The sequence below is a fragment of the Mercenaria mercenaria genome, chromosome 16, assembly GCF_021730395.1.
Source record: "Mercenaria mercenaria strain notata chromosome 16, MADL_Memer_1, whole genome shotgun sequence".
NCBI lineage: Eukaryota > Metazoa > Mollusca > Bivalvia > Venerida > Veneridae > Mercenaria > Mercenaria mercenaria.
This window is the reverse complement of record NC_069376.1, coordinates 62,691,965-62,715,111: the sequence shown is the minus strand read 5'-3', so window position 1 is coordinate 62,715,111 and position 23,147 is coordinate 62,691,965. Positions and strand designations below refer to the sequence as shown.

Below are 23,147 nucleotides of genomic sequence, written 5' to 3'. Positions count from 1 at the left end.
GAAACCATTCTGTCATTAAGGAGATTGACCTATCCTCGCCATTCTTGTACTAGATTAAAAATCTTTTTTTTTTATCTTTTTACAGGACTGTAGCCATTGTAAATACAAGAATACGAACGACGAGAGATGGACACATCAGTTGATTATTTTGGCTGCGGAGCATGCATGTAATGGCATCTATAACTTTATAGTGCCTCTGAGGTCACAGTTCATTGGAATGAAATCCCTCTGTCCTATCATTCTACTGCTGGAAGAACAGTAAGATAGGTTTTACATAAATATTAAACTGTAGAAGTCAATAATCTACTGTTATATATTTTATTAATTAAAGGAAATTCTTTAAAACCATTAGTAACATGTTTAGAATACTGAAGTAATGTGTTGAAAAGGTGGTGGAAGATTCATTTGTGAAACTATACACTTTCTGTAGGCCAGCTTGATGGCTTTCTATGTAAAAGAATTTTACCCCTAGTGAAGCTCGGGTCAAAAACTGTAAGGGGCAGGTCATTTAATCTTTACAGCAACCACTTGGCTGTTGAGGCCCCATCATAAGGATTGGAATAATATAATTTTTCTTGTAAGGATTTCAAAATACAGAACAATAAGCATTTTGGAGTAGCTAAGAAAATTGGTATACATGTATTGCATTATTTGCAGACCGAGTGCCATGTTCCTGGAGACCATGTCATTCTTTCCATTGGTTTACTGGATGAAAGGAAACATAAAAAGGTAATACTATTTACTTTTATCTGTTAACATTATCTTTCTCATGCACATACTGAAATACTTATTTTCGCATTATGTAAGGCTATCTACAGAGGAGGTGACCAACAGCATTTGGCCACTCTAGAATATGCCAGGCAGTGCTTCGATAATTGTCAATTTCTTTGGATTTAGGTAATTTTTTGTGTCATCTCTCAAGAAGTTTTAGCGGGACATTAGGATTTGCCTCTGTCCATCTGGATGTCCATCTATCTGACATTTGTGTTTTGGGTATCTTAAAAACTAAGGTCATGAAACCTTATGCAAATGTTACTCAAGTTGTGAACATGTGCACCTGGTGTTTTGTTTGAAATTTCACTCAATAAGAAATGAGTTATGGCCCTTGACTTAGTCAAAAATAAAATATGCATTAAGGGCCTAGAAGTTTGTTTTGCATGTATCTCAAAAAATATTTGTCTACAGTCATGAAACTTTACAGGGATGATTTTTTCCACTTGGTGTTTTATTTGAGTAATGTCTTACCACTTAACTGTATCATACATATAAGAAAAATATTATTGATATTATTGACAGGGTTTTAAACTTTGATGTTGAATGTATTGAAAGTATACAAACTGTGTAAGCAGACATCAAGTGTGCTCAAAAATGCAAATATAAATTTTATAGTCAAATTTTAGCCATAGAGTACATGATAACCATCTGCTGACCTCTGACAAACTGGCAATTTCGTTTGATAGCCTGTTAAGTTATTATCTCTCTCAAAAATGTTTTATTCTGCTGTTTAGGTAAACAAGGCATGCCTAATAGTGGTAAATAAAGTAACCTGTTTATAATTTCAGTGTGGATGATCTACTGAAGGCAGGTATCAACAAGGCATCACATCTTGTTGTTGTGAACAAGGAGGAAGGGGATGTAGAATGTGAGGATACTCTAGCTGATGCAGAAACTATTGTAGCTGTGCAAACAATATTCAAGTGAGTTATATATAGTAACACACAGCCAACTGGAGCATTATTGACATTAGCACTAGTGCTCACATGAGCAATGATGTGTTTCCTTACTGTTTTTAGCTCACCTGTCACATAGTGACAAGGTGAGCTTTTGTGATCACCCTTCCTCCGTCGTCCGTCGTGTGTGTGTCCGTGCGTCCGTCAACAATTTCTTGTCTGCACGATAGTGGTTTCATTTATGATTTTATTTTAACCAAACTTACACACAACTTGTATCACCATAAGATCTCGGTTCCTTTCTTGAACTGGCCAGATCCCATTATGGGTTCCAGAGTTATGGCCCCTGAAAGGGCCAAAATCAGCTATTTTGACCTTGTCTGCACAATAGCAGCTTTATTTTGATTTATTTTTAGTCACTGTCACATAGTGACAGGTGAGCTTTGTGATCACCGTCAGTGCGTGCGTCGTCTCGTCGTCCGTCAACAATTTTGTCTGCACGATAGTGGTTCATTATGATTTTATTTAACCAACTCACACACTTGTATCACCATAAGATCTCAGTTCTTTCTTGAATGGCCAGTCCTATGGGTTGCCGGTGTTACTTGGCCCTGTGCAAATGCCTATTTGTTGACGCATATGGTTCCAGTTATGGCCCTGAAGGCAAATAGCATTTTGACTTGTCTGCCAATAGCAGCTTCATTTATGACTTGATTTAACCAAACTTGCACACAACTTGTATCACTATAAGATCTTGGTTCCTTTCTTGAACTGGCTAGATTCCATATGGTTCCAGAGTTATGGCCCCTGAAGGGCCAGAATTAGCTATTTTGACCTTGTCTGCACAATAGCAGCTTCATTTAGATTTATTTCAATTCACACAACTGTCACAAGATCTTGTTCCTTTCTTGAACTGCCAGATCCATATGGTTCCAGAGTTATGGCCCCTGAAGGCAAATTAGCTATTTGACCTTGTCTGCACAATAGCCTTCATTTATGATTGATTTTCCAACTTCACAAACTTGTTCCAAATCTTGTTCCTTTTGAACTGGCCAGATTCCTATGTGTTCCAGATTATGGCCCCTGAAAGGCCAAATTGCTATTTTGACCTTTATGCAGTCATTTATGACTCAACTTGCACACAACTTGTATCACTATAAGATCTTGGTTCCTTTCTTGAACTGCCAGATTCCATTATGGTTCCAGAGTTATGGCCCTGAAAGGTCCAAATTAGCTATTTTGACCTTGTCTGCACAATAGCACTTCATTTATGATTGATTTATACAACTTCAATCAACTTGACACATAAGATCTTGGTTCCTTTCTGAATGCAGATCTTAGGTTCCAGAGTTATTAAGATTTTTACCTTGTCAGCAAATAGACTTATTAATTATAAGACTTAACTTATTTGAAATTTCATTATTTGTCATTAGTTTGGACTGAGCCAATCAGGGTAAAATTGGATTGTTTTACTTGAACTATTGTTGATTTCAATTCAAATTACTCCACTAATCTGATTTGCAAATCTATCCAGATAAATTTGTTTACTATTCAATTTTATCCTATTACTTTAAACTTATTGAAATTTGTATATTGGCTGACAATCGTAAACTATGATATTTTATGTATTACCTACTTTTAAATTTGGGTCTTCTTTTTGATTAAATATTTTCTTCTTTGTTTCTGTCTTTACTATAATCTTAATATTTTTTCTTTATACTTCTTTGTTCTAATCATTATGATTATATGGCTGTAGGAAAAACGAGACCACTTTTCTGTGGTACAACATGGATGGTACCTCCAATTTTTAGGTGTATTTTGACATATCTGTACCTTGTAAGAATTTTGTTTTTCTTTTTTGTTAAATATCTTTCCTTTGTTGTTCCTGTCCTTTGGACTTAGATCTATATTTTTTCTGAGGACCTTCTTGTCCTCAAGTGCAATGATATCAGGTGAGCGATATAGGGCCATCATGGCCCTCTTGTTACCAAACTGGCACACAACTTGTATCACAATAAGATCTTGGTTCCTTTCTTGAACTGGCCAGATTCCATTATGGGTTCCAGAGTTATAGCCCCTGAAAGGACCAGAATTAGCTATTTTGCCCTTGTCTGCACAATAGCAGCTTCATTTATGATTTAAATTTAATCAAACTTGCACAAAACTTGTGTTGCCATAAGATCTCAGTTCCTTTGTTGAACCGGCCAGATCCCCTAATGGGTTTCAGAGTTATGGCCCCTGAAAGGGCTAAAATTAGCTATTTTGACCTTGTCTGCACAATAGCATCTTCATTTATGATTTGATTTTAACCAAACTTGCACACAACTTGTATCACCACAAGATCTTGGTTCCTTTTTTAAACTGGACAGATTCCATCATGGGTTCCAGAGTTATGGCCCCTTAAATGTCCAAAGTTGGCTATTTTGGCTTTTGCAGCCATATAGAGACTTCATTTATGGTTTTATTTGATACAAACTTCCAAAATATCTTCAACAACAATAAATCTTGGATTCCATGACAAATCAGATCCATTCGTAGTTTCCAGAGTTATTTTATATCTGATTACCTCCCCTGATTGTAGTCAAAATGGATTTATATCAGTAAGTACTTACAGGACTTATTTGAAATTTCATAATTGTCATTAGTTGGACCGAGCCAATCAGGGTAGATAACTATGGACTGATTTTATGTCAAATTACTTCCCTTTATTTTTGAAATTAAAATGGGTATATCTCCCTAACTAATGAAGATACTGATCTGAAATTTCATTTGTGTTAACAGATTTATTTGGCAGATCCTTCTTTTGTTAACTTACAATAATTTTCTTTTGAATTACTTCCCTTTTACGTTACTATAAATAGCCTATTTTTAGTAACTTTTTTATTATTGGCTCTAGGGAAAAACCGAGACCACTTTTCTGTGGTACAACATGGATGGTACCTCCAATTTTTAGGTGGATTTTGACATATCTGTACCTTGTAAGAATTTTGTTTTTCTTTTTGGTTAAATTTCTTTCCTTTGTTGTTCCTGTCCTTTGGACTTAGATATTTTTTCTGAGGATCTTCTTGTCCTCAAGTGCAGTGATAACAGGTGAGCGATATAGGGCCATCATGGCCCTCTTGTTCTTGTATATTCTGTGTGTAGATTACTTAAAGAGCATTTGGCTTATCCCCATGCACCATCAGTGATTGATGTTTTACTCTACTTGTATTTCCAGTTTACCCATCAGGAGCCAAAGTTACAGCACTGAGTTTTGAGGCCAGTTTTAGACTTGTCATCGGTTAGTTTCCAGACCTAGCTCAAAATCAACCAATTAGCTATTGAGTTTTGAACTGGTCTACAAACTCGCATTATAACCTTGGAATCTGATATTGACAAGTGCTTTTATAATAACTTTAAATTTGTCTATTTTTGTCTGTCGTCCTGTGCTTCTCAAGCTGTGCATAAATGTTTTTGCTAAAATCAATATGAACAAGTCACATAGATGGTTTTTGGAAGGTTGAAATTTTATCAGTGTGCCTTTATGTGAATGAAATAATACCTCGAAGTACGTCTGCCTGTATTTATTAATGTTTTGAGTCTAAAAGTTAGACTTAGGCTTTAAATCGCAAAAAATTCAAATTGCTGTAAATTCCTTTGTTACAGTAATAAATCTACATTGCTGTAACTTGTCACAGCTTAACTCACATACCTGCACCGTCTCGCACTATGTACCTGGCCGGGGACGACCCAGGCCATGTGATGATGAAAAGCAACTTAAAATATGGTCAAAGGGCGGGCTCGACATGTTGCCCGTGGGCATTAAGTCCTAATTTAGCCCTTATTTTGGCTAAAATAGCCCTAATTTTAGCCCTAATTTTTTGCCAAATAGCACTTGAAAGCCTGAGCTTTTTGTTGTAGTATATGCCAAGTGTCATTAGAATCTGTACAAGATTTACAAATATGAGCAGTGGTTTACTTTTATATTTCAAAGTCTTAGTCTAAGTGTCAGACTTAAAATTTGATGAATATGGTCCCTGTTGTTTCACCATTATTAGCTGACATGAACTGCGTTATTATGACTTAAAACAATTGGAAGATACCATACAAGTTTAGATAATAATGGCAAATTAGGCTATGCCAGGATTTTTGGCTATCATGAAAATTTTGATTATTCATGTTGAATTAGAAAAGGCAAAACATGTGGCATTGAAAAACCTTTGCATTTTTGTTCTGATTTTATTAGAATATTCTTGAATTGAATGTATTTCTTTCATGTTTTGTTTTTTTCCAGGTTATTCCCAAATGCAAACATCATAACAGAATTAAACCAGGCATCTAATATGAGGTTCATGCACTTCCGAGCCCATGATGAATACTCACAGAAAATATCAGGACTGGAACGGGTTTGTATCTTTATGGAATCTTTATTATAAATAGATGAGAAATTTCCATGAATCTTAAAGTTTGACTGATCCACTGGACCAAATTCCAACAAAGAGATAAAATTCCCTGTATAACTGTAGTAAGGTAAAGTATAAGGGTGCACTTATACTTCTTTGCTATTGAGCTAGAGTGGCCGCCTTAGGTAACCGTGGACTCTGAAATACACTGATTTGTGTCATCACAAAAAAGCTATTCTAATGAAGTATTTTCATGCATAGAGTGGAAAGGTAGTTTTGTGGGTTCACATTTCCAGAGGTAGGGCTTGTATTAAAATATAACCATTATTTTTTGGGAGCAGCAGTGTCCATGGAATCAAATTTTCTCAGTTCAGCGATTATTCATGAGGTAATGTTTGTATCTTTTACAGAAACTCAAGTCAAGTATGACATCAAACTTGAGTCATATATTTCGTCTACCATTTGCTGCAGGACAGGTTTTTAGTGCCAGTATGTTGGATACATTGCTGTACCAGGTAGTTTAAACTTTTACTTTCTCATATTGTATGGGCTGTTTCTAGTAAAAAAGTGTATAAAGTTCAATATTTGGACAGATGGAATATATTTCTAAGATTATCAATAATCTATGCAGAATTGTTGCTTTGCTTAATTACTGAATATGTTACTTTTTTAACAGCAAAACATTGTATCAGTAAGTAAAAATGCACTTTTTATTAGTTCAGTAAGGTGACATGAAACACAACTAAAGAAAATAAAAAGATATTTACTTTTTTCATAGTGCAGTGCTTTATACATATTCCTTCATGCTTTTACTGAAAGGGTTTACATGTTACATTTCTCACCGCACAGTGCGTTTGGAACCCCTGTTTGGGGAGTAGATTTTTTCATGTTAGTAAGCCATGTAGCCGGCTTATAGAAGGTAGGTGGTTCTGCCCTATGTGCTTGCCTGTGCCTGATATAATATTTGTAGAGGCCCCTGGGGTCTTCCTCCACAATTAAAAGTTAGGAAGTAGCCATATGACCTATGATTTTGTTGTTGTGATGTTTAACAAACAAAAACAAAACATGATACATTGATTGTGAGTTTCTTGTTTTGTAGACGTTTGTGAAGGGTTATCTCATCACATTTGTCAGGCTGCTGTTGGGTATTGATGCTGAGGAAAATTCTGGACATCTTTCTAGTGTAAGTATAGCTTTTAAAGGTGGTGTTAAGGTTTCGGCCACTCATTTAGGAAGCTGTTAGTTTGAACTTCACTGGAAACATGACTGTTAATCACTTCATATGGCTGAAATATTTTTAGGTTAGGGTATAAACCTTTTGTAGAATGTTAAATTTGAACTAACATTTAAACTATCAGAAATACAATTTTCAATCTGTGAAAGATAAAATATATTTACATCAAGCAGCATTTCTAATTGTTTAAATTGTATGATTTTTTTTTTTTGTGGTGTGTAAATATTTTTATGGCAATAGATTCCCCTATTTAACTATAGATACGTATGAAGAGGACAACCCTTGCCAGATATAGAACATACGGGGAACTGTACCATGCTCTGTGTTCAACGACTGGGGAAATTCCCATAGCTTTATACAGAACAGATAACCAGTCAAATACAAAACCAGTGGGCCAGTCTTCACCAGATACAACTGTAAGTGTAACATATCTAACCATCAGGGTGACTGGGCCACCGTGTGGCTGTCTGGCAGAGTTCAGATCACTTGCCCATTACTGCTGTTAGTTAGAAACACCACTACTTAATGTGAAGAATTTTCTTGCAAGAAAGCTATCCTGTTGTCCTGCATAAAGTCATTGGTTCTACACAGGTGCCTGCACGTGCCTGAAATAATGTTCAGGGTAGCACCTTGGGTATTCCTTAATTGCCATATGACATAATGTATCAGTGTGACTAAAAAAAAAACAAGGTAAAAACAAACTGCAGTTGAAACTCAGTATCTCATATTTCATGGGATTTAGCATTTTACATTGATATAACTGAAATTCGACTTTAAATTATATTTTGCACACATGTTTTCCGAAGGGGATTTGGAAATGTGTTTGATATAGCAGGGGATTTTGAAATGTGTTTGATATAGCAGGGGATTTGGAAATGTGTTTGATATAGCTGGGGATTTGGAAATGTGTTTGATATAGCTGGGATTTTGAGATAAGCAAGTCAAGATTGAGTTTCAACTGTAATTTAACAAGGATACAGAGATGATAATGGAACAGAATTGTAAAAGACTCTGATCAGTCAACATTCAGAATTCAGAAAGTCACTTGTTGGACCCATTTTAACAGTAACTTGTATATCCAATTTTAATAATACAATTTTGCAATTTTCCACTGATTTAATTATTTAGATGTTTTCCCATTGGTTCCCTATACTACTGTATTTTAGGCACAACAAAATAACAACAAAATTGACAGAAGTGCTCCTTCCCCGAAGAAGCTGAGGGTGCAGGATCCACACAAGGTCTCGAGTCAGATCAACATACAGAAGAACTGGAATAACCAGAACCCAGAGAGGGAGGATATCTCCGACCTCATCAAAAACCGCATGAAAAGTCTGGATCTCTCCGTCAACGACTACTGTAAGAAATTTTCTTGGAGCTTACCAAATTTAGTATTCATCCTACTTTCTATGTTATATTTACATTTCAGTATAACACTTGTATCATTCAAGTTTTACATGACATATTCCAACTCACTTGCTGTTAAAGCATTTAATGTTTTGGGCATTTGTCTCACATGGGAGAGGTGTGTTAAAGAAGCTATATATAAGTAAAGGAACTATTGAGAATGTATTAACTGATTTAATACAATCAGCGTACTAACTTAGAGTACTATGTACTATGTTTGGCTGATTGAGAGCTGTTCTAATATCAGGAACATTGTTTGCTGAAGACCTTCCTGTTATACACCACAGACTGACCTTTATATAATGACCTTCATTTATGCTGCTATATAACATTTTGTCAGTTTCAAGAAATAAGTGAATGCCAGGGCAAAACCAACTATTGTTACAAAATCAGATATTCCTTTGGCCTATGGAGGTCTGTGGTTCTACCCAGGTGCCCGCCTGTGCCTTAAATAGCCTTCAACAGGCACATGGGCACTTCCTCCACCATCAGAAGCTGAAGTAGCTGTTTGACCTAAAATTGTGTCACTGAGACGTTGAAACAAAGCAAAACAAAAAGTAGTACAACTTCAGTTTGCTCATTATACAAGTTTACATTTTGCAACACCTGTATAGAACTGAAGAATATTTGAGCCGTGTCATGAGAAAATCAACATAGTGGGTTGGCGACCAGCATGGATCCAGACCAGCCTGCGCATCCGCACAGTCTGGTCAGGATCCATGCTGTTTGCTAACAGTTTCTCTAATTGCTATAGGCTCTGAAAGCGAACAGCATGGATCCTGACCAGACTGTGCAGATGCGCAGGCTGGTCTGGATCCATGCTGGTCGCAAAGCCACTATGTTGGTTTTCTCATGGCATGGCTCATTTGTGTATATTATGTTTCAATCCACAAAATGAGAAAACAGTATGAGCCATTGAGTAAAATGATGCTAATTGACTATTACAGGTGATATGGAGTATAAAAAGAATGACATTTCCTATGTAATACTCAACCCCTCACCAAAACGAAAACTGAGAACTGGGGACCTTGTGTAAGTATAGATCTGTTTCATGTGTCATATGTGCAAACAACATTCAGCATAGTATTTTGGAGTAGACCAGTCTATCAGTATTTGAAAGTATATTAGTGTAGATGGTGGTCTATTGGTAATACTCTTGGACTGTATACGTGCAAACAACATTCAGCATAGTATTTTGAAGTAGACCAGTCTATCAGTATTTGAAAGTATATTAGTGTAGATGGTGGTCTGTTGGTAATACTCTTGGACTGTCAGTCCAGAGGACCCAGGTTTGATTCCAAGCCTCGATACTAGAATTTCTGAAATGCTGTTCATAGTGTTTTCCGCTTATACTGTACCCCAGGGCCAGTGAGTTGTGTATCTCTGCTCTACACTGTACACATTAAAAAGAACCAAGCTGTCTATTCAAAAAGGGCTTGGCTATGTTAGCTTGACCAGTGTGTATATATTCCTGTTCTGTCCCTCTAGCCAGATTGCAGAGTATCTTTTACTGGTTTAGGATAGATTTTGCACTCCGAGTGACAGCATTTGTATCACCTTTGAACATGTTTCTCATAAAAAGGGGTGCTATATAAATATTGTAAAATAATACATTTTTTAATAAATTATGTCTCCTGCATGTAGTAAAAGTGAAAGTTTCTGATACTTCCGAACAGCATGTATTGTATTAAATATTACTGAAGAAAATTCAGCCCTCAAATATGTTTTATCTTATCAATAATTGAGCCGTGCCATGGGAAAACCAACATAGTGGCTTTGTGACCAGCGTGGATCCGCGCAGTCTGGTCAGGATCCATACTGTTCGCTTACAGTTTTTCTAATTGCAATACTGAATAGGCTTTGAAAGCAAACCCACTATGTTGATTTTCTCATGGCACGGCTCAATTATATATTTCTGTTATTTTCCTGTTATTCACTACATATGCAAAAGAGACAGTTAAGCTGAGATTTTCCATACATAATCTAAGACATACAAGGCTTCCGTGGCAGACTGGTTCTTGTCTTCCAACCACTTGTCCTTCACTTCTTTGTATTTGAGCCTTGTTTTGGTCATGTGAATTTGGAACCACACATTTAATTCCTTTCATGTGTTAAAGCCCTTTACTGAGCTAATCATATGACTGGATCTTCATGCCAGGTACACTAATTTATTTGACTTCAGGTATGTGATACAACCTAGCTCCATGTTTGCCATTCCCACCCGACTGAACCGCTGGAAACAGAGACCGCGGGCATGGACACCACCACTGGAGAGGTCAGGGACACGCTTCGGCTCGGACACTGACATTCGGGTAGCTGGTAATGGAGATGTGGCAAGGGACAGAACTCATTCTTTAACTGGTGGAGACAAAACAGGCAGATTCCAAGTTGGCAATGCCCAATTGAAGTGATCATTGTTAGAATAAAGTACAATCAGACCTGAGTACAAAGACTACACTTAAAAGAGCCAAGAAAAGGTTTTTTAATTAGCAGGTGGTCCTTATCTACAAGTTGAAAAAACTGTTAATGTTTGAATAGAGTTAAAACAAGTTGAAATACATTTTGAATATTTAGATAGGGAAAATTAAGTTGAAATAATGGAAAATGTTTAAGAAGGGAAAAAAACAAGTTGATATAACAAAATTGAAATTACTGTAAATGTTTAAATAGGAAAAAAACAAATTTGAAATATACTGTAAATGTTTTAATTGGTTGCTTCTTAAGCCACTCCTGGTTTTAAGCACAGGTTTCCCTTTACATGTACTTCCATAGACACTGATAAGTGCAGTAGAACTATAGATGGATAAACGGTATTTTGTGCATTTTATCAATCAAATACTTGTCTGGGGCATTTACTTCACATTCCAGTTTGTTTTGTGCTTCTATTTTTGTAAAGTTCATGATGATACATGTATCTTGAATGCTAGATTTAATTTTACTATTGTAACTATAATATTATGTCTATAATTGTATATACAGTTACAAATAATGGTGTTGGCATAAACTTTCTTGCTTTGGCAAAAATAGATTCTTTATTGAGAGGTTAATTCATGGATTTCAGAGCTCAAAAGAAACAATGAGATTTTGTTGTTGGGATTCAATTTTGTAAATTGTTTTGACATCACTATGAATACACACAAATTAGTCCTCCATGAGTACAAGATACTTCAGATAATATAGTTTAGTATATTAAACTGTTAGAAATTCTTTAAACATAAAATTGCCAACATATAGTTAGATAAATTAAAAGTTTAAACAAAAACTAAAGTATTTAATGGAATGGTAAGCACTGACTGACTTCAAGACTTAACTAGGAAATCTAACAGTTTAAAAACCATGGCAGAGGAATTTCAGTAAAAGTTTATGCTGAACCTGAGATACAAGAATTAGATCCATGAAACATCAGTTTCAGAAAATATTTATTGTGCTTGTTTTAGTGCCTTAAAGGGGCTCTCCTCCAAAATTTGTGAAATATTTTGAAAATTTAGAAACTGCTTTTAATTGTAATTTTAAAGTATAAATTAATTGGTTCAATAAGTTTGTGCAGGATCTATTTATAATATATATGTTGACCATACGATATATAGAAAAGCTCTCAAAAGCAGTAAAACGTGAAATACGTAGACAGGTGAGGTATTGTGATCGCTCACCGTCCGGCGTCCATCTGTCCGTCCGTCGTCCGTCCGTCCACACTTTCCTTTAAACAACATCTCCTCCTAAACCAACAGGCCAATTTTGATGAAACTTCACAGGGATGTTCCTTGGATGGTCTTCTTTAAAAATTGTTCAAAGAATTGAATTCTATGCAGAACTCTGGTTGCCATGGCAACCGAAAGGAAAAACTTAAAAAATCTTCTTCTCAAAAACCAGGAGCCCCAGAACTCTGGTTGCCATGGCAACCCAAAGGAAAAACTTTAAAAATCTTCTTCTCAAAAACCAGGAGCCCCAGAGCTTAGATATTTGGTGTGAAGCATTGCCTAGTAGACCTCTACCAATTTTGTTCAAATCATGACCCCGGGGTCAAAATTGACCCCGCCCCAGGGGTCACTTGATTTTACATAAAAAAATCTTAAAAAATCTTCTTCTCGAAAACCAGAAGCTTAGACCTTAGATATTTGACATGTAGCATTGCCTAGCAGACCTCTACTAAAGTTGTTCAAATCATGACCATGGGGTCAAAATTGACCCCGCCCCAGGGGTCACTTGATTTTACAGAGGAAAATCTTAAAAAATCTTCTTCTCAAAAAGCAGAAGCCCTAGAGCTTAGATATTTGAAATGTAGCATTGCCTAGTGGATTTCTACTAAAATTGTTCAAATCATGACCCCGGGGTCAAAATTGACCCCGCCCTGGGGGTCACTTGATTTTACATATGAAAATCTTCAAAAATTTTCTTAAAATAAACCAGAAGGCCTAGAGCTTAGATATTTCACTTGTAGCATTGCCTAGTGGACCTCTACATCATTTTTTCAAATTGTGACCCCCAGGGTCAAAATTGACCCCCCCCCCCCCAGGGGTTACTTGATTTTACATCGGAAAATTTTCCAAAAAATTTCTAAAAATCATCAGTTTGACATTTGAAACATGTAGCTCATATTACTCTGGTGAGCGATCCAGGGTCATCATGACCCTCGTGTTTGCTAGTTGTTCTTTTTTTTGGGGGGTGGGGGGGGGGGGTGGGGGGTGAATTTTAATGTGAAGGCATGTCCCTTTAGTTTCCAAGTTATCAGGGCTTAAGCATACTTTCAGTATGTGTTTTATTGTATGAGTTTAGTGTTCTCTCATGTTGAAATGAATTTTCTCAGATTGGTGTATTTATACAAATAGTTCCTAACTCTCGGGACCAAACTTTTTGTGTTCAATGTTAATTCTGATACAAAATGATGAATAGTGTATTGATTTTTATTTGTAAATACAGTTCAGCAAGCTTCTTGCCTCCATATAGCCAATACCACCTCTGAAAGACTCTAGTGTTCTTGCTTTTTATTCTATGCCTACTTTTGATGTAGCAGCATATTTTGTATAAGTGGTTTCTGTTTGAAGTTCTTTAAACTTTGACTTGAGTTGACTTTAATCTGTATGGCCCAGTCTTGTTAAGACAAGGATGTAGCAAGACAGCCAAACATTACTGAGGGTAAACCCTTTGGAAAACCCAGTGGTGTCCCATGGAAAATTTTGTTTTGTTTTTTCCATTGGTTTTCAATATTTCCTATGTCTGAAACACCCAAGACCACAGATAGCTTGAGAACATTGTTCAGCATCACGTGACTGTAATTGATTGGTGTTTTGCTGTATTGAATGTTTTACAATACACAGGTCTATTGATGTAGATTAACATTACTGTTTTTATGTATAATATTTATATAATGTTGAACTCATCCTAGAATCTCATTAACATTCTGGTAGTTAACACTTACAAAAATGTTTAAATCTGTAAACCCACCTAACACATCCATAGTCGCAAAATAGCAACATGTCTGCATTGTTAAGAATTTGTACTATAATAGCTGGTTAAACATTTTGAGATAATGCTTCTTTAATTCACATATATGAGCCGTGCCATGAGAAAACCAACATAGTGGGTATGCGACAAGCATGGATCCAGACCAGCCTGCGCATCCGCGCAGTCTGGTCAGGCTCCATGCTGTTCGCTTTTAAAGCCTATTGGAATTGGAGAAACTATTAGCGAACAGCATGGATCCTGACCAGACTGGGCGGATGCGCAGGCTGGTCTGGATCCATGCTGGTCGCATACCCACTATGTTGGTTTTCCCATGGCACGGCTCAATTATTTTGAGTTTGTGGGTTGTTACCTCTCATGAACAGACTCTATTAAACTGAGCCTGCTACTACTATTGCTTGGTTACATTCTGTGCTTCCAGAGCATCTTCTAACAGATTTAATTGGATTTTTTTTTTCAAATATTAGAAATCAATATATTGCATACCGTATAGCGGGTTATTTCTGCGGTCAAATAATTCTGCGTTTTGGCCCAAAAATTGTTATATAAATTTTTGCTTGTTTTATTTCTGTGTTTTCACATAAAAGGAAGAGAAAATTCTGCGTTTCCGATGCTAAGAAGGAGGTCATTCCAGGCATAATGCGTTGTCGTGAGAATTACTAGCGCGTGAAAAAAACAAAAAAAAAAATAAATTGGTTCAGCAGTGTATATTCCCATGCTAGCGCTGTCAGATGGTGAGTATGATGCATATTTGTCCCTAGATTTAAGGGTTGTTACAGTTACAGAAGGGAGCCTCCGTGGCCGAGTGGTTAGAGTCGTTGACTTCAAACCATTTGCCCCTCATCGATGTGGGTTCGAAACCTCATTTGAGGCGTAGAATTCTTCACGTGAGGAAGCCATCCAGCTGGCTTACGGAAGGTCGGTGGTTCTACCCAGGTGCCCGCTCGTGATGAAATTATGTACGGAGGGGCACCTGGGGTCTTCCTCCACCATTAAAGCTGGAAAGTCGCCATATGACCTAAAAATTGTGTCGGTGCGACGTTAAACCCAACAAACAAACAAACAGTTACAGAAGCTCCCGGGTTGGACAGGGAAGTAATTACATTCTTGTAATTTATCATTTACTTCCTAAAGCACACTGTCGCCAGTCAAATCCTTTACCCGACTATCATTTTCAGTATTCATCGTAAAATACTCATTCTACCGTTTTTAAGGCCAAGAAAACTTGTACAAAATACAACTGCAAACTGTGGTATATCCGGTATAAAGATTATATAAAGGTTACTAAAGTATAGGAAGTAATATATTAACAAGGCACTATTAAGAACAATCTATGTGAAAATTCACCCAGTTTATTTTATTTACGTTTTCTACTGGATTAACAGTGAGCTCTTTGATTGACCATCACATTCAATTATATCATTATCGATAATTGATAGATAGCGATGGTAATTTTCAATAATTAGATATTGTGAACTTCGGATTATATCTGGTAACAAAGCATGAACAAATTAATGGTGAGAAAAATACAGATTGTTTTGCGGTTTAAATTTTTGCTTGGTAAATATTCTGCTGGAAATATTTTTGCGATTATACCGAGAGACCGCAGAAACGCAGAAATATTCCACCCGTAGAAATAACCCGCTATACGGTAATTATATTATAACCCTTTAATTATATCTTAAAATCTGTTTTTAATCTTTTGTTTACAACAATATTTGTATGAAATAGTGGTGAAAATATACATATAATAAGTGTACCATAGCTGTGATAAAGACATTGTCTATGTTATTTAATTGCAATAGAATGTACCACCTAAGTTGTTGCCAGTTTAATGTTACATGTACCTGTATTGAACAAACTGCATACCTCAAGTTATTTCAAGTGTTCTGAAGTTTTATCTTATAATTTACTATGTTGTTGACAAATGATTTGATATATTTTGAAGTTAGAACCATTGCCCACCTTTTGAGAAATTGTCTAGACTTTTTTCCATCCTTTTTTCCCTGATTTGTGTAAGTTACTGATTAAAGCTCATGGCCCTTATTCATCAAACACTCTAACATGGCTCGATTTTGTTTGCGAGTTAAACAAAGAAGGAAGTCAAGCTCTGTATATTCTGCAATAAACAACAGTTGATGCACTGACCGGTAAGAGAGCATTATGATGTCAATTATGATGTCAAATTGCCGCATGGTGTCTTGTTACTTACTACTCTATTAAATGAATCCCAGCATAATGTTTACCAAAATATTTCAGTGACCATATAAGAATGAAAACAAGGAATTCTTGTGGTTATTCTTCTAATTTACCATGGTTCAGCGTTCAGATGCTTAGATATTAACCACTCTGCCCTTGAGGTTCAATTCCTATGCATCTGAACTCTGACCTGTGATAAATTAGATGACAAACCACTCGAAGGCCTTGAATATTTGTTAATTTTAAACACTTGGACATAAGTACTCCAAAATATATTCATTTTGCAGTGTTTGTAAAAAGTACTAGTAAATTTTTATCATTGAAATTTTGTTTTAATATATATTATTGAAAGGAATATGTTGTCAATTTATCTTTTTGGACATTTGGTTGAAGGTACTTACTAATATAAGTCTTGTTTATTCAGTGTATTTAGAATGTTGAATCTCATACAAATGTCTTGCCAAAATACTGAAGCTATTTAGCATTGTCTAACGATTTTAAGTGCACTTTGTTTTTTATTCTTATTTTTGTCATTATTTTTTATCTGTATGTAGTTAGAGATATTATTGTAACAATCTTACTTTGTAGCATATTTTGTTGGATTTTTTCATAATGTGTTATACCCGTTGTTCAGTGTTTGCCATGTGATCCACTGAATCCCTTTTTCATGTGGTATTTGTTAATAATTAGGGAAATCTGGCATCATTTGCAGGATTATTTTCTCCCTTAAATAATACTTAGAAACCAGTCTCAAGATCACAGCATCTGATTGGCTCTTTTTTGAGCATAGTTTTCAGATTGACCGATGGCATGGTTCCTTTCTTAAACTGGTTTGAAACAAGAACATTATATGAAAAAATTGTAAACCTGTTCATGAGCATCAAATGTCAAGGTGTAGGGAAAAATATGAAAATGTTAAACGGCTTTGTTAAAGAAAATGATACCTAGGTTTAGCACTTCATTTAGGTATATTAGTGTACAGCTTAATGAGGCGAGGTCTACTCGTACTATAATGTTTTATCTTGTGTTTGCTCTATGTTTGCTTTGTGTTGTTTTTTCTGCTGTGTTTTTAGGCTCAAATATGCAATATATAAGGTAAGGACAACTTATCTACGCACCCGCTACACCTGCAGCAAGTGTTTTTTAGCTCACCTGTCACAAAGTGACAAGGTGAGCTTTTGTGATCGTGCGGTGTCCGTCGTCCGTCGTCCGTCCGTCCGTCCGTGCGTCCGTCCGTCCGTAAACTTTTGCTTGTGACCACTCTAGAGGTCACATTTTTCATGGGATCTTTATGAAAGTTGGTCAGAATGTTCATCTTGATGATATCTAGGTCAAGTTCGAAACTGGGTCATGTGCCATCAAAAACTAGGTCAGTAGGTCTAAAAATAGAAAAACCTTGTGACCTCTCTAGAGGCCATATATTTCACAAGATCTTCATGAAAATTGGTCAGAATGTTCACCTTGATGATATCTAGGTCAAGTTTGAAATGGGTCACGTGCGGTCAAAAACTAGGTCAGTAGGTCTAAAAATAGAAAATCTTGTGACCTCTCTAGAGGCCATATATTTCACAAGATCTTCATGAAAATTGGTCAGAACGTTCACCTTGATGATATCTAGGTCAAGTTCGAAACTGGGTCATGTGCCTTCAAAAACTAGGTCAGTAGGTCAAATAATAGAAAAACCTTGTGACCTCTCTAAAGGCCGTATTTTTCATGGGATCTGTATGAAAGTTGGTCTGAATGTTCATCTTGATGATATCTAGTTCAGATTCGAAACTGGGTCACGTGCGATCAAAAACTAGGTCAGTAGGTCTAAAAATAGAAAAACCTTGTGACCTCTCTAGAGCCATATATTTCATGAGACCTTCATGAAAATTGGTCAGAATGTTCATCTTGATGATATCTAGGTCAAGTTTGAAAGTGGGTCACGTGCCATCAAAAACTAGGTCAGTAGGTCAAATAATAGAAAAACCTTGTGACCTCTCTAGAGGCCATATTTTTCATGGGAACTGTATGAAAATTGGTCTGAATGTTAATCTTGATGATATCTAGGTCAAGTTCGAAAGTGGGTCACGTGCCATCAAAAAGTAGGTCAGTAGGTCAAATAATGAAAAAATGTTGTGACCTCTCTAGAGGCCATATTTTTCATGGGATCTGTATGAAAATTGGTCTGAATGTTTATCTTGATGATATCTAGGTCAAGTTTGAAACTGGGTCAACTGCGATCAAAAACTAGGTCAGTAGGTCTTGAAATAGAAAAACCTTGTGACCTCTCTAGAGGCCATACCCTTGAATGGATCTGCATGAAAATTGGTCAGAATGTTAACCTTGATGATATCTAGGTCAGGTTTGAAACTGGGTCACGAGCCTTAAAAAACTAGGTCAATAGGTCAAATAATAGAAAAACCTTGTGACCTCTCTAGAGACCATATTTTTCAATGGATCTTCATGAAAATTGGTCAGAATTTTTATCTTGATAATATCTAGGTCAAGTTTAAAACTGGGTCACATGAGCTCAAAAACTAGGTCACTATGTCAAATAATAGAAAAAAGGGAGTCATACTCAAAACTGGGTCATGTGGGAAGAGGTGAGCGATTCAGGACCATCATGGTCCTCTTGTTTGTTGGAAGTTATTTGCTGTTTCATTTTTTCACACAGGTGTTTCAATTTACTTTGTTTGCATCAACTTCAAAAAATGTTTCCTCATCATCACCAATGTCAAACATGACAAGGTCCATAACTCTGGCACCATTGATTTCTCACCATTGCATTTTTTATTACTGAAAGTTTATAACTATTGAAACATGTTTCTGGCTTATAAAGCCCCATGTGGTTCTGGGACGATCTGTGTATGAAAAGAATTGGAACCACTGCCTTACCCTTGCATGATCATAAGAGGCTACTAATAGGGTCTTAACACTTGGTTTTGCTGTACCTCTGTGATTCCAGCAGGTATGCAAATTTTGATTCCATACCTCATGTTTTTATTTTGATGTAAATGAGATATGAAACCAAAATTTGTAGTCCTGTTTGGCACCATATAACCTATACTGTGTTGGTGCACCGTAAAACCCAAATAAATAAATTCTGGCTTATAAATAGAATATCCATGCAGAAGGTTTTTTTTGTCATAATTCATGCTGCCAGCATTGGTTTGTATTAAATATTTAATAAAACCAATATGTTGATTCCAAAGGTCACTCTCAGTGACTAGAAGGGGGTGAAAAATTAAGTAAAGAGTGAGAAAGTATTTGTACAAGTTTTGTATAGAACTCCTTGCTTGGCATTTTCATGTCACATTGTTTTAAACCTTTGCATACAAAATTCTGCAGACATTCCTTGAAAATCATAATAACTTCTATCACATTCATTACTAACAATCATTGACCCACCATACATGTGTTGAATTATGTTAACATACTTGATTAAAGGGGCATGCTACTAGATTTATGTCACTTTTTTTATTTTCATGTCCTGGTTTCTGTTTTTTATTGATTTTGAAATTTTGATATTCATCTGGAAGCATGCTCCTTTTAAAATATGCAAGGCTTATTTAGAAGCTGTTGTAAGATTTAAGAGAAAAATGGTATAGATTTATTTTTGAAGAGGTCTACACAGTCTATATAAATATGTCAGTATAATGTTCAAATTGCACAATATTTTTATACCTAAACAGTGCTTACTGTATGCTGTTAGAGAGTTCTTTGTTATTCAGCGTTTGTAAGATAAAACTTTATAAAGTCAACAAAAGGTTTGTTGTTTATGTCGGTGTATTATCCTTGTAGCTAACAACCACTAAAGAGGTCGCAAGTTCGGTCCGAGTTTAAAATAATTTGATGGTCTCTGACCTAAAATCTGTCCTGAAATATTTGGTGGTCTCTGACCAGAAATGGAAGTATTTGGTTGTGTCTGACCTAAAAAAAATTGACGACAGAAAAAAAATGTTTTTATGCCCCCGAAGGGAGGCATATAGTTTTTGAACCGTCTGTCGGTCTGTCAGTCTGTCCGCAATTTTCTTGTCCGGTCCATATCTTTGTCATCGATGGATGGATTTTCAAATAACTTGGCATGAATGTGTACCACAGTAAGACGACGTGTCGCACGCAAGACCCAGGCCCGTAGCTCAAAGGTCAAGGTCACACATAGACGTTAAAGGTCATTTTTCATGATAGTGCATTCGTGTCCGGTCCATATCTTTGTCATCCATGGATGGATTTTCAAATAACTTTGCATGAATGTGTACCACAGTAAGACGACGTGTCGCACGCAAGACCCAGATCTGTAGCTCAAAGGTCAAGGTCACACTTAGACGTTAAAGGTCATATTTCATGATAGTGCATTGATGGGCGTGTCTGGTCCATATCTTTGTCATTCATGCATGGATTTTAAAATTATTGGGCATGAATGTGTACCACAGTAAGACGACGTGTCGCGCGCAAGACCCAGGTCCGTAGCTCAAAGGTCAAGGTCACACTTAGACGTTAAAGGTCATTTTTCATGATAGTGCATTCGTGTCCGGTCCATATCTTTGTCATCCATGGATGGATTTTCAAATAACTTTGCATGAATGTGTACCACAGTAAGACGACGTGTCGCACGCAAGACCCAGATCTGTAGCTCAAAGGTCAAGGTCACACTTAGACGTTAAAGGTCATATTTCATGATAGTGCATTGATGGGTGTGTCTGGTCCATATCTTTGTCATTCATGCATGGATTTTAAAATTATTGGGCATGAATGTGTACCACAGTAAGACGACGTGTCGCGCGCAAGACCCAGGTCCGTAGGTCAAAGGTCCTAAACTCTAGCATCGGCCATAACTATTCATTCAAAGTGCCATCGGGGGCATGTGTCATCCTATGGAGACAGCTCTTGTTTAGATATTTGTTTGAGCTGAATTTCTTTGATTTTGTATATCGAGGGCTCAACACGAAACTAGTCCAAGTGTATATAGAAATAGAAGCAGATAGACTAGTTTCGCATTGAGCCCTCGATATACAGTCAAACTTTGTTAACTCGAACTCAGATATTTTGTACACCACCCTTCTCTCGAACTCGTCGTCAGGTCCTGGAAAAATCCCTGTATTTTATATAAATGAATTTTGTTGTATAACTCAAACAACCGATCACTCGAACAAATTTTGCTGGTCCCATCGAGTTTGAGTTAACGAAGCTCGAATGACATATAACTCCCCCTTTTAAACTAGAACCAAAAGAAATCTTCAATTCAAGAAACTATAGAAATTATTTTATCTAAAAGGCTGATTGCTACATAGAACTTTAAAGAAATATTTGTTTCCTGTCCCACTACCTACCAACAAAAGCTGCTCCATACCCTAAACTTTTTGCCACCAATATGACAGCAATGATATTTTCTAGTATGTGTGATTTCAGTGCTTTTTAATTGGGTTAAACATCAAACCAACTGTTACAAGTGATGGTCGAGATCTCTTTCTAGATTTTGATAGTGGAGGAAGATGCCAGGTGCTCCTCCCAAGTATTATTTTGAGCAGACATCTGGGTAGAAGCACTGACCTACCTGCTGCCAGCTGTATGTCTTCCTCACATGGAGGAATTCTGAGCCCCATGCTTTGTTAGATCTTTGCATTCATATATTTCTATAGACTTTAAGTGAACCAAAAACATAAAACTAATTTTTTGAAGCAATCTTTATTCAATCAAACTATATGGCATTCTCTACAGTTTAAAAAGGGACATTGTCATAATTGATAAAAGATACATCAACGTATCATCAGAGAGATGAAATTTACAATGTTTTTGAACCATTTCTTCCCAACATTAGTTCAAATATTTTAAAACCGTGTAACATTTAGATTCCTACATTTCTATGTGTATTCTCCAAGATTTCATTTGCATAGATGTAATAAGTAACAAAGTAAAAAGTGTAATATTGTAATATGTTAAATTTGTTTACAAAGCTGACAAAGGGTAAACTATGTAAAAATATAGTTCTCTATGCCAGATATTTCCCAATCTATCTCTAGGAGAGTTAGTGCGCATGCGCAAAGTAATGGACGTTCAAATTTTTGTGACAAAGAAATTTTTTATATTTTGGGAAATAGAAGTGATTATAAATGCATAAACAATGTGAAAATAAGTGGATTTTCAGGGGATATATATGCTTAAAACATGCAAGTGATAAACTTTTGATATCTCGGATCTAAATGGGAAAAAAAAAGAGAAAAAAGAGTAAAAGTTCACCTCAGGACAAAGACAATAACAGTGAGAAAAGGTTAGCTATGGCACATAATATACAGCCAATTACTCAGTCTCAGCAGATACTTCAACAAAACAGTCAATATCAACCAAACACGACAGGATATGAAGGATTTCAACAGGCTATCGCAAGCTTGCAGAATGTTGTATGAAAATGCACGCAAGCTTGCGTAAGCCTGCTGCAAGCTTGCAATAATCATGATCAGCCTATACAAGCTTTTCACAAGCTTGCCGCATACTTGCTGCAAACATTCATATTGGTTTAATCCCTAAATTAAATCTATTACAATCACTACATATAAGATATCTGTACAAATGTGATCAGATTTCTAAAATATGATGACATAATTTTACCACTTCTTGCAAATCATTTCCAGTAAATACAATTGTCCAGGCTCTCTGCACTGGCACATTGGCTCCCTATACACTCCCAAACAATCGTACAGCTTGATAATTTATTTTTAAAACCTCTCTGTGTTCTCTCCTTTAAACGGTTAAAGCTACATGTGACAACAATACCAAATCTATTCTCACTTCAAATTTGTTTATATTCTGAAT

The 23,147-nt window shown here is 36.2% G+C and overlaps 1 protein-coding gene across 9 annotated transcripts in view; it reads left to right on the top strand.

Moving 5' to 3' along the window:
* Window positions 1–20,103, top strand: part of LOC123539742 (potassium channel subfamily T member 2-like) — a 171,372-nt gene extending 151,269 nt beyond the window's left edge. For all 9 annotated transcript variants that reach the window (XM_045324486.2, XM_045324484.2, XM_045324482.2 and 6 more), the window contains 10 exons: window positions 86–258; window positions 658–729; window positions 1,563–1,697; window positions 5,944–6,055; window positions 6,463–6,567; window positions 7,152–7,235; window positions 7,547–7,702; window positions 8,453–8,645; window positions 9,641–9,725; window positions 10,876–20,103. In XM_045324486.2, the coding sequence (XP_045180421.2) occupies window positions 86–258; window positions 658–729; window positions 1,563–1,697; window positions 5,944–6,055; window positions 6,463–6,567; window positions 7,152–7,235; window positions 7,547–7,702; window positions 8,453–8,645; window positions 9,641–9,725; window positions 10,876–11,104 (1,344 nt within the window). In that variant the 3' untranslated portion in view covers window positions 11,105–20,103. The remainder of the gene's footprint in view (window positions 1–85; window positions 259–657; window positions 730–1,562; window positions 1,698–5,943; window positions 6,056–6,462; window positions 6,568–7,151; window positions 7,236–7,546; window positions 7,703–8,452; window positions 8,646–9,640; window positions 9,726–10,875) is intronic.
* Window positions 20,104–23,147: the final 3,044 nt, after the last annotated feature.